Raw genomic sequence first — 14,004 nt, 5'->3', positions numbered from 1 at the left:
CATTTCTCCCAAGACAACAAGATTACAAAAGAACACTCACTTTAGCGTTACAAAATACACGCGCACTTTTTAGTGTCGGGGGGGCCGAAAGACCCGGAGAGAGGAAATATAGGCAATGTGTAAAACGAGACGACAGGTCCAACGTTTCAGAGTCAGTGGAGGAAACGAGACGAGTAGAACGAGCCGGGGCCTCAAACAGCATTTCATTGAACCTCTTGAGATAAATGTTGATGGGGGGGGGAACTTTAGAAAAATCTACATAATCGGAACAAAACCTTTGTTTGTATAAGAAACTCCAACAGTGACAAATCCAATCCAATCACCGGAGAGGAAAACAGAGTACCTTTAAGATGGCATGATTGGAAGGACTAAAACAAAACTCCTAGCAAGGCTGTTTTTAACACTCCATTATTCGTTTGCTTTCCAGTTTAGGATGAATCCAGCAGCAGCCGTGACTACTGAGAAACGCCCACAGCTCACGGCACCACCACAGCATTCCAGACAGAAACAGCTGTAAACGTGTCCGTCATCCAGCAGCGGTCAGGATGTGATCAGAGGATGTGAGTAAAGAGAGACATCGAGATTTAGCCGAGTCATCCTCCAGTGGAAAAGTACCTTCAGCACTGGAGAGACATTTCCTGGGAAAGGGAAGAGTTCATCCCTTGTTTTTTTTTTTTTTTTTCCTTTTGGTTTTACTGACAAATCTGTGATATGCATAAGTGATTTACTTTTTGAGCAAACAAAATATTGTCCATTTTTGCAGATTTTTGTCACACAGGCTGTTTGACACCAATCACGAGACAACTGACTGTGAGAGTTTCACAACCTAAAGTTTCTTTTTTAACATTTCGAGGTCACAACACCGAGCCGATTCCATGTATACAGTGACAAGGCGAGCAGAAGCTGCAGGTGAGACCACTATTTTACATTTAGTCAAGAGGGGTTCAATTCACTTTCATGTTCAAATCAAATGGAAAAATGACTTCTTGGAGGAAACGTGATGCATAATAACTGTCTGTTAAGAAAAACCTCCTTCTTTTTTGGAGAAAGCTGCACCTGCAAATTAGACTGAAAGTGAATTGAGCCCTGAGTCGGATGGTGTAGAAATACAGAAAAAGTCCAGCTGAATGAGGGTAAATAAGCAGGAGACATGCCTCCACCTGCTGGCCAGCACTAGGAATTCAAGGACATCATGACCCAGGCAGGAGAGGCAGATCAATGAAAGAAAAATACTGCGCTGCAAAACTACGGATAAATAGGATTTGGTTATCAGGACGTTGGCCAGTGAGGTTAGATAAAGCTAGGATGCTGTAAACACTTGAGAGGTCAGAGCTCCTGACAGGCCAGCCCTTATTTGGCAATGAGTGTTGGTGTCTTTAGTTAAAAGTCGAGGAGTAGAAAAAACGCGCTGCGTGCCGAGAACAGGTGAGACGATGAATGCTGCGTGTTGCGCTGTGTGAAACATCTCCCAGGTGAACCTATCAGGAGCACGTTCAAACAAAGAAAAAAAAATGGCCATAAAAAAAAAAAATCACATAAAGCTGATTCTTTTTTTTCTTTTAGTGAGTTAGTTTTTTTTTATACATATATTTCTTTTAAAAAAACATGACTGCCACTTTGACTGCTACATACATTCCTTCTCACACACGAAACACTATGAATCACAGGATCATCCCGTCGTCCCCTGTCGCGAATATTTTTTTTTTTTTTTTCCTTTTGGGGACATTTTTCTTTTTAAAAAGCAGCACTTTTTTTTTGAAATGATGGTCACTGATAATCTACAAAGTGCAAATTCCATATGTTGTGCTCTAATGTCCAATTTCTCACCAAGAACCGAGCTAACAGTCTACCCTGCGACGCACCGGCGCTGTGCGGTCCGCTGAGCCAGGCAGTGGAGTCCTCTTTAAGTTTCCACGTCAGGTTTTGGTGAGAAAACATCCATCTCAAAAAAAAAAAAAAAAGTACGGATCATAGATACTATATCCAAAAAACAAAAATAAAACACATATACACAAAAAAAAAACCCAAAACACTCACATGGGTAAACAGGTGCTGCCTTCCTGACAACACCACAACAACGTACTGCTGTACTCCAGCTTGTCCCCCACTATTCACAGCAGCTTGGCGCCTATAAGATACTGTCTCAATGCAGCGAAGAGGAGCTTTTGGCACACACAAAAACAAGCAGAAGTAGCTCTTTCTTCCCTCCAGGGTTCTTGGATTCATCAATAATTACGTCATTTATGAGAAGAAAAAAAAAAACAGCAAAAGGAAATCAGTATACAGCTAAATGTGACTGTCAGCATGTGTGTGGATTAGCTGGATCACAGATATTATGATGGCAGGTGGGCGGTGTGCTGATGAAATGGCATGCAAAGAAAAAACAAATTTAATAAAAAAATAAAAATAAAAAAAACGCCAGCGCCATAAATGCAATCCTGTGCTGTGAACCACACTTCCATAGTTTCTTCAAATGGGCCTGGAGGAGGGGGGGGGGGGGGGGGGGGGGGGGGGGGGGGTGCAGTTGCACTGGGGGGGGCCGGTGAGTTGCTTAAGGCATCGCAAAAGATGACTGAGGCATTTTTTTTCTGTGTCAAGAGAAAAAAACAAAAATCATGTCACTCTTGAGTACATTTAAATGTCTTATCAGACGCACTTCGAGGAGAGAAATCTGCACACGAATCTGAGTGTTGCAGGCATGTGTGGCCGATTAAAGGAGTGCTGACACCAGGCGGACGGCAGGCGGCGAGGTTAAATGATTCTGATTACCTGGTTAGGACTCGCTCTCCATAGAGATTGTGATGGTTTCACTCTCAGCTGCGGAGACAAAAACGCAGTGTGTGAGGAGGTGAGCTGTGAATGTTAATTGTGCCTGTGAAATATTTACACCCCCGCCGGAGCTCACCTGATTTCAGGGTGTTGTTCGCCAGATGGTCTTGGACGTTGTTGGCGTGCTGCTCGTTGCTCAAGAGGCGGTTCTGGGAGTCGCTGAGCGGGCTCACGGGGACGTCTGCAGCGCTGGAAAAATCAACATCCTTCAGCACGGTTTCTTTCAGATCCCCGCCTCACAGATCCCATTTGCTGCCATCCTGAGACGGATCACCTTTTACTGGGCTCCGGATGCATGTTGACTGTGGCCTGCTCCGGGTCGGCGTTGACCAGCCGGGTGGGGAACGTCAGCCCGTCTCCCTGACTGGAATGAACAAGGAGGGTTTCAGTTTGCTGGGTGTTCATGTTACTTTCATTACATTTGCATGTTGACATGTTTCAACTCTTTCATAAACAGGTTAGAAGGCACAGTCTAGATACTTGCAGATCTTTGGCAGCTTAATTCACAATCGACACAGAAGACTACAGTCATATTTTAACCCTTTTCTCGGGCACCAGCAGGGGAGGAACTCTAATCTTCAGCAGGATGCCCCTCTTCTCCACGGATGATTACACCAGACCTCTGCAGAAGATTACACTTCTGGAAACAAAAATTCACACGCTCGTGTGAAATGACACCACCCGACCCTTGACTGCAAGCAGGGAGCCGGAGCAACACACAACTAAGAGGCACGAAGTCTACAAGACCAACTCGGAGTTCTTCCTGCAGCTATCTTGAACTCCTGGACCCACCGACAGAACCTAGAAGCCACAGCTCTGGTCTGCTTTGCTAAATGTGAAACTCTTGTTGCTGTTGCCTCTAATGATGTTGTCAGACAACAGCCTGAAGTTTACAAATCTGTCAATGATTAGGTGTTCATCGGTGAGCCAGGACAGGGGGTGAGATTCAGCGGGTTGCTGGCGCTCAGCAGACGGCTTTCATTCACTTACAAATCTTCAACCAAAGCATTTTGTTGACAATTTTAAATTGCTTTTGAGAGAGAACAGACATTTCTTTTAGAAAGAAGACAGATTTTCCCTGAACGTGTGAAATTGTTTGGCTCTCGTCTCTTCTCCTACTTGTGCCGTTATCTGTTCCTGCTGTCCTGGACAGCAGAAGGGAGATGTTGGCACAAGACAAAACAAAACAAAACAAAACGTGCCGGGGACTGTGAAGGACAACCATCCCACCTCCTACTGCAGGCATGCCTGATCGTGGGATGCAAAAAAAAAAAAAAAAACAAAAACAAAAGAGAAAGAGGCTTCAACGCCCACCACACCCTTCACCTGGAAGGATCCGCCTCCCCGAGACCCTCAAACTGCCCCTCTCATGCAAAGCCCCTCCTCCAACGCACACCACAACACAGATCGCTCTCTCCCTCTTCACAAATGAAAACTACCGTCTCCATCAAACCGCGAGGCACCTCCCCACCCGCTCAATGGAAACAACTGTTGTCGCTGGAAGGAGATAACTGTGTGAACAAAACGTTGTGAGAACAGTCCGATACGTGCTGCGTCCAGGTTTATTAAAGGAGAATGATCTGCACTGCTGTTTCCAGGATAAGAGAGTCATGCACACCGGCAGATGTTTCATCAATCCCACTTCTGATTGATTACAGAAAGCGAGCTTGACATTTTACCAAATTGGTTTTCTGGAACCGATTTCAGACTGTATAATCTCAGAGAATATCAGAATATTGATTATCAGTCTCTGGTTTCGGTCGTCTTTCCACAGCCCTGAAAACTAATGTTATGAAACCACTTGTGAAAAAGAACAATCTCGACTCATCAATACTCAATTATCACAGACCAATATTCAAATCTACTATTCCATGCTGGAATTGATGGAAAAAAAAAAAAAATCTTTTTTGAACAATTGCACAGTTTCTGGTCCACAGCAGCTCTTTTATTCCTCCAGGCCACGGGACATAAGTGAACACAGGCAGTGGAAGGAGCTCAGTTCTGGTTTAGTTTGATCTTCATGCTTAATTTGACACGGCTGATCAGGGCAAGGTTAATTCTGCCTGTGTTTTTTTTTTCCCCAGGTTTAAAGGGCCACACTGTGGTGTTGCAGTTCCAAGTCCTGCTTCACAGAGGTGAGTATTTGGCACGTTGATGTCCTGTGTGTGTCTCTCCTGTGTTGTGCTGAAGGAACAGAAATAAAACCGAGTTTGTGATTAGTGTGGTTTACCTGGTGAACACCGGCAGCAGCCAGTACTTCTTCTGGTCACCGAAGACCTGAGTGATGTTCTTCCGGAAACCCAGAGAGAAGCCGTTCTTATCGGAGCCTGTTCTGAAGACTGGCGCTCTGAACGCCTCTGCAGGGAGCGAGACCGCAAACAAAAAAGTCATTAAAACACTGAAGCAAAATGCAACGTGAATTAGCAAAGATACAAGATTATATCACAATTAAAAACTACGACTTTCCCCTATTTCTTCAATATTTTAAGCTTGTTCAGCAAAGAAGATTCTGTCCCCAGACTGATACTCCACCGTGCGCATTGCACGAAATGTATCAGGAAACTTTATTTTTGCTATTATTAGCGATTCAGTTGCACCTGTTTTTACAAGCAGCTTTGTGTTTTTTTTCCTGGTGTCTGCAAAAACGTTTTACAATGTTTAGTTATAATTCTTGTAGTTCTTAAATTCATTTATTTTTTGAGTTTCCTGCATATTAAAAGTGAAAACAATAAAGATACAAGTTCTTGAAATGACTTTCTGTTACTTTTTGTTGAGGTAGCTGGTTTGTTACTGACAAATGAAAACAAATTTCTTTTAAAAATGTCTAAAACACACCTCTTCCTCTTGGCTTTTAGTTAAAAACAAGATTTACACGTCTAAATAATGTATTTTTTTTTTATTATTTCACCTTTATTTTATTTGACTTATTTCTCTTATCCAAGCTTTTTTTTTGCAGGGGGCTAATATTTCATTTTAAATTTTCAACCTTTTAATTATTTCTTTATATTCTGAAAGATATTTTTACTTGAATCTAGGATACCTCTTAAAATGTTAAAACATTTACATCATTTATGTGCAAGAAATATCTGCAGAAATAATCATGTTATAAATATGCAGTGGGGTTAAAAAGTATTTAATCAGCCACCGATTGATCAAGTTCTCCCATTTAAAATGATGACAGAGGTCTGTAATTTGTGATAAACATTTGCGTGTTTGTTACCTATCGTAGACCTGTTCTTCCCTACGAGCCACAGGTGGTAGCTGAAGAGGGACAGGATACTGATGCAGAACATGGCCGCCACAAAGAAAAGAAACAGGACGTGGAATTTGGCAGTCTCGGGCAGGTCGTTCTGGGGACGAGACGGGAGAAGAGGAGAGTGAGACAGCAATCAATAACAATCCCACGTGGAGGGAGGACATTTACGGAGGACGGACAGGAGAGGAGCAACACTGATGAGGGGCTTTTTGGAGGATGGCTGCATTACCTTCGGGCAGTTCTCTGCCGATTTCCTCCGGCAAAGCTTTAGTACAAACAGAAACAGGTCTGGTTAGCGACACCAGCGGAGAACAGGAATGGAGGGGACGAGCAGAGGCACTGAGAAGTCAGGCAGGCAAATAAAAGTCAAGGCCAAGCCGGGTGAAAAGAAGAAAAGGAGTGAATGTGCAAACTGTGCCGGGAATGGAGAGAACAAAAGGATGAAAGAAGATGAGAGGAGAGGAAATCAAAGCGCTGCAGCAAGAGGGGAAAATCGGGGAAAAAGGAGGAGGTGTTTGTGGCCGCATAAGTGGTGCGAGTGATGGATCTGACAGTGGCGAGAGAGAGAGACAGAAAAGAAAGGGTCCGTCAAACAATGAGCCAGTGTGTGAGAACTGGGGATGACAGAGAGGAGGTCAAAGGGTGAAGGGTGAGAGAGGACAGAAAAAACAAGAGGGACAGCACAGTGCAGGAGAGGTCAGCGCCATGCACAAACATCTCAACGGATGCTCGTCCTGGCTTTTGATGAACAACCAGAAATCCGGGACTGCGCCGCAGCGACACACACATACACACGCACACACATAGACGCACACAATCGATGCATGCAAAGAGTGAGGGAGCAGACGTGGACGACTCATTACTCACTGTCCAGAACTTAATGAAATATTGCAGAACCGTGGCTGCAATGAACAAACAGTACACCAGCGAGTAGGCCAGGAAGAGGATGAAGAACTTGTAGTTGGAGAATCCCACACAGTTGTTCACCCTGCAGACGCACAGAGACGAGGCAGAAATCTCATCAAGCCTGGCTTTAAAAAGGGTGAAGGCTTTGCATTACTGACAAACTGCTTTCTTTTATTACTGAATAATTAATAATGGGCAAAGGGCGGTGCCATAGAACAACTAGACAGTATGAAACTGGAAATTATTAATCAATAAATTAATAATTAATTCAAGATATTGGAAGCTTGCAAGACTACAGAGTTAGTCTTAAAAGAAAAGTTACAAAGTATAAAACTGAATAAAAGGATACCATATTTCAAAAAATGCAGATAAAATTCCTCTAAAATTTTTCTCAACCCAGTTGCCTCGTCCTAATCGCCACTTGGCACCGGCATCCTGTTATTAATGTGTCTTGATTGGAAACTCACAACAGTTAGTTGCTGCTAAGTCGCTACAAACCAACAGAAACAGTATTCAGTTTGCTTTCAGCTGTTTGTTTTACACCAGACATTCACAGTATGAAGGGGAAGCCAATCAGACCCATATTTCAGTATTTGGGTGTAAACATTGATAAGCTTGGTGGATCTCGTGTAAATTCGCGTGACTCATATCGACACGTTGAACAAGAAGCGAGGTCTTACACACCAGGGACAGTGGTGGTCCATCTTCAGCACACACCTACCAGACACAGCAAACAAACAGGAAAACACAGATTAAAGACGCACATCGTGAACGATAGACTGATCCTTTTTTTTAAAGAGGAAAACATCTTGGCAGCATCGTCAGAACATCCTCACGGTAAATTATTCAGTGAAGTTTCTTACATGTCACATGCGGAGCAGTGATGGCAGCGGTCTGGCTTGATGACTTGACAGCGGTCGCAGTAACGGATTGCTGCATCATGTTAACAGGGTGGCGTGTCGGTTTCAGACAGATACAGCACAGAGGTGTAAACAGTTAAATTCACTGGACCAAACTAACGAGCATTCATCTGGGGGCACCAACGTACCTCCAGCACCTGTGCGGGTATACAGAGGCAGGCTGGTGGCAGCTCTCCACAGGATCTCCTGCTGAGACTCTGGTCTCTCCTCCTTCTCATAACGCTCCTTCTCAGCCTTTGGCAGGCAAAACTGGGATGAAGAGAGAAGGAGACAATAACGAGGTTGACTTTCTTGCAGCCACGGATACAGTGTGGGCTTTGCAGAGCAGAATCACGGTGCTGTACCTCTTTGGAGGGGTTGGCAGGCTTGGTGAAGATGGTCTTCCAGTAAGACCATACAAACATGATGAAGGAGAGGTGGAAGAAGATCAAGTATACGACTGGAGGGTGTAAAACGGAAGCGTCAGGCTCAAGTGATCAACATGTGCAACAAGAATGAAGAGACAATGAGGGAAGATGAAGCTGCTACTTCAAATAAAAGCTTAGAGAAACTTTTAATTAATGAGAGAGGAGAGCTAATGGCTAATGCTGAAACGAGGAGGAGTTGTTAGGCTTTAAAGCAGGCAAGCCTCAGCACTTTGAGGAAAGACACATTTTCTGTGCCAGCCCCTTTTTTTATAGCCAAGTCTAAAGAGCACATTTCAACAGACCTCAGAGAGATTAACCCAGAAAAAGTGGTTCAATTCAGGAAACTTCCATTTGCAATAAATTCAAAAAATGTTGTTTTGATGCCCTGGGAGACTTACTCTGTTCTCCTATACTCCCCCTCTTTCCTATGGTGACTGCAAGAGATAAAAGAGACAAAATAAAAATGTCAGACAGTCAAATAAACTTCACCAATTACAGGAACATTAAAACTGAATGCACCTATAATTATTGATCAAATAATAAAGTCAAAGGAGAGCATCATGTAATCTCTGTGTACTGGAGATGCTACAGTGTGCTTTAAAGATTTGCAGAATACTAAAACCTATCTTGTGATGTGTTTTTCCAAAAAGAGCCCATGAGACTAACAACAGTTCAGAGACGTCAAAACGTGTAAAACAAGGTCATTTCCAAACGGTCTGACTCGTATTTCTTTAATTATCAAAGGTTTTGAAAAACAGAATCAATTTTAATCTTCTCATTCTTTCACAATGAAGAATACATGATAGCAGATGCAAAGAAATGTGATCTAAAAAAAAAAAGTCCATTTCACTAAAAAAACTACAAGCTGTGAGTGGAAAAATGTGAAAAGTTTCAAGATTTTTTTTTTTTTTTTGGTTGTATGTATTAAGGCCTTCTTTTTTTTTTTAAAGAAACCCTCACATGTTTTATTAAATATAGTGCAATTTTAGGATATTGCATTTTGGATTTTTACAACTTCTCATTGAAAAGCACAAAATGGTCTAAAAATGTTTGTTGTTGTGTATGAAAGGTATCAAATATTTGAAGTTTCACTTTCCTAAATGAAATCATAGAAAATGAACATTTCCATTGTCTTCCAATCTTTACTGAAGAGTGTACTTTAAGCAATGGTGTCTACTTTTTTTTAAGTTAAATCACATTTCACGCTCAAATCAGAGATACTCAGAAAATAAAAGAAAATAATCCTTGTAGAATATAAATGCTTTGTTAATCCCTGAAGGAAATTCTTGAATTGAATTTGAATTCATCAAATTCATTCTGAATGTGCAGAAATTGTGTCCAAAGACAACAAAATTGAGATCATTTAAAGTACTTGGAATGAAAGCGGAAGAAAAGCCACTGTTCACATGGTGACTGTAAAGAGACTTTCATATCAGTAAAGTCGTGGTTCACTGGATCTTTCGTGGTCTGAGCTTCCTGCCTCTGTAACATCTGCAGCAAGTGGACTGATGCCTTTTTGCTTGTTGCTCCCAGTTCCTGTCCCTAACACTAAACCAGAGCAGTTTCATCTTTCCACCATCGCTTGTGGAATTGTTGGGTTTTCCCTCGATAAAAGCGCCTGGACATGAGTGTGTCTGAAATAACGTTGAACTGAATTGGTTTTGAGAGCATGGGGCAGATGTTTCCTGGGGTCACCAGCTTCAGGAATGCCTGCTTTTCATAATGAGAAGAAAAATGTGGTGGGTAAAATGATTAAATATTGTATTCAAACTTCATTTTAAAGACATATACTCATATACTATACATCTAAATATATTTTAGTCTAATTCATACAAATTAAGATTATGAAACAAGCCTGAAGCAAAAACCACAAGCTGTGACAGCTGCAGCCTTTATATAAAGACAATCGCTATTTTAAGGTACATATTACACATCATTTGGACAGTGCTTCCTCAGCACTGGTCAGTAACATGGTATATGTGTGATCCACATGAACAGAAAGTTTTGTAACACTTGAAAAATAAAAAAAAACTACAGCAGATCACATCACAATTCTCGGTTCAGACTCCATTCATTTCGACATAAACCACAGAGAGGAGACGAGAAGCTGCATCAGCAGCGGAGGCGAAAGTTTCCCTTCAACCCAAATTGCCTCCTAATTAAGGCCACCGAGGCGATGACAGGGGTGCAGATAATTATCCGTATCTAGCCGTGGACAGGCTTGCCAACACCTTTGTTGGGCTGCAGTCCATTTACTTCCTGTGGACGGCACAATGACAACAACAGCCTCCACCGGGCTTTAAAGAGCCCACAGCCCGCGGCAGCGCTGCTACTCACGTATACAGAGCTCCACCACGTAGGCATAATACGACCAGCAGACGACCAGGGCGATAAAAATCACAGGTATCCATGCTAAGCCCCGTTGACAGCATCTCAGGACGTGTGTGGGCGCCATCTTTCTCCCTCTGCTGGGGAAAAGGGAGTGTCCACCGGTGACGTCACCGAGGCGAGAAGTGGCACGAGGGGGCCTGATTATTAAAGATAAATAAAAGCGAAAAAAAATATTGAAATGGTCGAAACAAAACACAACACAAAATTACGTCATAATGAGAAATAACTGAAAAATAATGGAGTAGTTTATCAATTTTTCTTCCATTTAAGCCAATAATCCAATAAGTTATATTATTATATTATATATTATTATATTAACTAATAATACATTTCATTAATAAGTAGCAATTACTTATAACATGTAATAAATGCATTACATATTGTAATAATACATTAATAAGACTGCGTTTCTTGGAAATACAAGGATTCTTTGCAGGTACTGAATAGTTGATAATGTAATCAACTGCAATAAAATATTTTATTTTCTTAAAATTGTAATTTTTTGTATTATTACTATATTTTTTTGTATTTATTGCATTTTCAAAGGATTTTCAATGCCAGATTAATATTAAATAATCAGCAAATAATCTAACTCATGAAATCATTGTCACAATGTTATTACACTATCAGCAAGTTATTACTGGCTTTACTATATCTAAAAATTGATTTAAAAAATATTAGTTTATCATTACTGACAGGAATTACCTGATTGATCGCTTTCCCCCCAATAATTCAATTTTAATTTAATTTTTTATCCATCCATGTATCATACTAATCTACGGGCCAAGCCAGGACACACACACACACACACACACACACACACACACACACACACACACACACACACACACACACACAAACACACACACACACACACACAATAAAGAAAAAACATTAACTTTTTTGCACATGACCAAGGTTCAAAGTTTGCCCTCCTTCTCTGTGTCAGTGAGCAGTGCAGTAGTGAGGAATGTGAATTCACTGAACAATTTCCTTGTCATAAAGTTTGATCATCAATCCTTCAGGCTGGTCAATGATTTGAAACTGTTCCTGCAATTTGAAAACAACTGCGTACTTTGGACCTCTCCAGCACTATTCTAAAGTTGATGAAGGCAGTGGAAATGACTTCGGTGCAGATGGACGTGGGGAAATATTTGTCTCGCATTGGGTTCGAACCCCAGTCGGAGTCCACCCTGGAGACGCTGCGGTCCGTCCACATCCGTCACCTGCTTTCGGTGCCGATTGAGAACCTCACGGTGCACAGCGGTGGACTAATCCACCTCGATCTGCCTCTGCTCTTTGACAAGATAGTGAACCAGCGCCGCGGCGGCTTCTGCTGCGAGATCAACGGCCTCTTCTCCTGGCTGCTGACCAGACTCGGCTTCCAGGTGACCCTGCTGTCTGGACAGGTGAAGAGCAAATACACGGGCTGCTATGGGCCGCATTTCGACCATCTGTTCCTCATGGTGGTCATTGAGGGGCGGCGATGGCTGTGCGATGTTGGGTTCGGGAGCGAGGGCTTCAGTTTCCCCCTCTCTTTGGACACTGCTGACCCCCAGGAGCAAGGCCACCGAGTGTACCGCATCAGGGAGGAGACAGGGATGCATTACTTGGAGTGGCAGGGTGACGAAAACAGCAGCGGACGTAAGGACTGGGATGCGCTCTACAAGTTCACCTTTGAACCCCGGAGTTTGGGAGACTTCAGCGAAATGTGCATCTACCACCAGTGCTCGCCTTCGTCCATCTTCTTCAGCAAGTCTTTCTGCACGCTGTTAAAACCCGGGAAGAGGGTCACCTACATCGGCCACAGGCTGATCACTGAGACCTTCCCCACAGAAGCCACAGGAGAAGTGGTGAAAAACACCCAAGAGCTTAAAGATGAGGAGATTCCACCTATTCTCGCTGAGATTTTTGGAGTTGTTCTTCCTTCTCCTCTTATACCAAAAGACGAGGACGTCAGACCACCTGATGTTAAACACTGATCCTGTTTGGATGGATCTGGCTCAAGCACTAGAAAGTTTTGTTGTGATGTTGTGTTTTGAGTATGTTTGACTATGTTGTGCTGACTTTGATGGGTGGAGAGAGGTGAACATTCAGAGCTGGTTTGTGTGTATGTGTGTGCGTGTGCTGTTTCATTTTGCTTATTGTCTCTTTTTATTATTTTTTATTACTTTAATTTTATTTTGTTTTGTTTGTTTTTTCTTATTATTCATGTTTATATATTTTATCTTTTCATATGCATATGTAATTTTGCTATCTTGTATTTTGTTACACTACTCTGCTCTTTATGTTGTTATGAATCTGAGGATCCCCTCGAAAACGAGACAACTTATCTCAAGGGGTTATTCCTCGTAATGAAGAACTCTTTAATAAATAAGAATGTAAACTCTGCTTAACTGTACTTGTGAAATGTCCTTGTGACTTGATTGAACAACAAACATGACAAAGTAAATTGCCACTTTGATTTAATGAATTATAAACATCAGCTCCACCAAGATCCACAGAAGATTCAGAAGGATTATGGTCAGACGATCGAGTTGGAAATCGAAAAAAAAAAAAACGGGATGAGGAGTGGACAAGGTGTACGCAGGGCAACAGGTGCAACAATGTGGCAGCTTGTGACACAAAGGTTTACCCTGCGACTGGGTTGGAGGGGGGAACTGTCGCCAGCTCGATGTCGGTGGCATTGAGCTTCTCCTCCATCATCTGCTTCGAGATGGTCAGAGACGACTTGATGGCGTCTTTTAATGTCATCGACTTGTGGTAGACCTCCTGCAGAGAGCTCTGAGCTCCCTCAGATGCAGAGCTGATGGCCTGAGCGTCACACTGCACAAATGTGACTGTTGGGTTCATGTGGTAGAGCTGTGGCCCTTTCTCACCAACTCCTCCCAAAAACAGGATTACTATTGCAACAGCACATCATCAGGAGGGTAAAACTAACCTGTCTCACGACGGTCTAAAGTAGTGTAACTGCGTTTCGTGGAAACACAAGGATTCTTGGCAGGTACTGAATGTTGTAGCAACAAGTAATGTAATAATAAACTGCAATAAAATATTTTATTTTCTGGAAATTCTAACTTTTTTTGTTTTATTACAGTATTTTTTTTGTATTTTTTACGTTTTCAAAGGATTTTCGATGCCAGATTAAAATTAAATACCCAGCAAATAATCTAATAACTCATGAAATCATTGTCACAATGTTATTACACTATTGGCAAGTTATTATTGGCTTTACTACATTTAAAATTAATTAAAAAAAATATTAGTTTATAATTACTGACAGGAATTACCTGAT

The 14,004-nt window shown here is 42.0% G+C and overlaps 2 protein-coding genes across 4 annotated transcripts; one reads left to right on the top strand and one right to left on the bottom strand.

Annotated features, from left to right (window-relative positions):
* Positions 1–73: 73 nt before the first annotated feature.
* LOC115394518 (zinc finger DHHC-type palmitoyltransferase 20) lies at positions 74–10,785 on the bottom strand. 3 transcript variants are annotated; one of them, XM_030099848.1, is made up of 15 exons: positions 10,656–10,780; positions 9,725–9,731; positions 8,717–8,736; positions 8,256–8,350; positions 8,040–8,160; positions 7,855–7,924; positions 7,676–7,708; positions 6,953–7,073; positions 6,315–6,350; positions 6,050–6,179; positions 5,060–5,186; positions 3,104–3,193; positions 2,906–3,018; positions 2,770–2,817; positions 74–2,588 (listed from the first exon to the last, which is right to left on the bottom strand). In XM_030099848.1, exons 1-14 carry the CDS (start codon positions 10,771–10,773, stop codon positions 2,774–2,776), a joined length of 1,125 nt encoding a protein of 374 aa, XP_029955708.1. In that variant the 5' UTR covers positions 10,774–10,780; the 3' UTR covers positions 74–2,588; positions 2,770–2,773. The 3 variants fall into 3 exon arrangements, with proteins under 3 accessions (XP_029955708.1, XP_029955707.1, XP_029955709.1); XM_030099847.1 differs by lacking the exon at positions 9,725–9,731 and having other exon boundaries at positions 8,717–8,752; positions 10,656–10,785; XM_030099849.1 differs by lacking the exons at positions 6,315–6,350; positions 9,725–9,731 and having other exon boundaries at positions 8,717–8,752; positions 10,656–10,785.
* A 1,045-nt stretch (positions 10,786–11,830) lies between these two features.
* LOC115394554 (arylamine N-acetyltransferase 2-like) lies at positions 11,831–12,691 on the top strand. The gene has a single exon (XM_030099895.1). It carries the CDS (start codon positions 11,831–11,833, stop codon positions 12,689–12,691), a length of 861 nt encoding a protein of 286 aa, XP_029955755.1.
* Positions 12,692–14,004: the final 1,313 nt, after the last annotated feature.

The sequence above is a fragment of the Salarias fasciatus genome, chromosome 9 (genome assembly GCF_902148845.1).
Source record: "Salarias fasciatus chromosome 9, fSalaFa1.1, whole genome shotgun sequence".
Classification (NCBI taxonomy): domain Eukaryota; kingdom Metazoa; phylum Chordata; class Actinopteri; order Blenniiformes; family Blenniidae; genus Salarias; species Salarias fasciatus.
This window is presented reverse-complemented; position numbering and strand designations above follow the sequence as displayed.

What these genes read in the sequence shown, in the direction of transcription:
- LOC115394518 (XM_030099847.1), bottom strand. Translation starts at nt 10,773, where the DNA reads ATGGCGCCCACACACGTCCTGAGATGCTGTCAACGGGGCTTAGCATGG. An exon ending in CACTGCTCCGCATGTGACAT is followed by an intron (nt 7,709 to 7,854) that starts GTAAGAAACTTC and finishes TGTGTCTGGTAG; the next exon opens with GTGTGTGCTGAAGATGGACC. An exon ending in ATGGACCACCACTGTCCCTG is followed by an intron (nt 7,074 to 7,675) that starts GTGTGTAAGACC and finishes GTGCGTCTGCAG; the next exon opens with GGTGAACAACTGTGTGGGAT.
- LOC115394554 (XM_030099895.1), top strand. Translation starts at nt 11,831, where the DNA reads ATGACTTCGGTGCAGATGGACGTGGGGAAATATTTGTCTCGCATTGGG.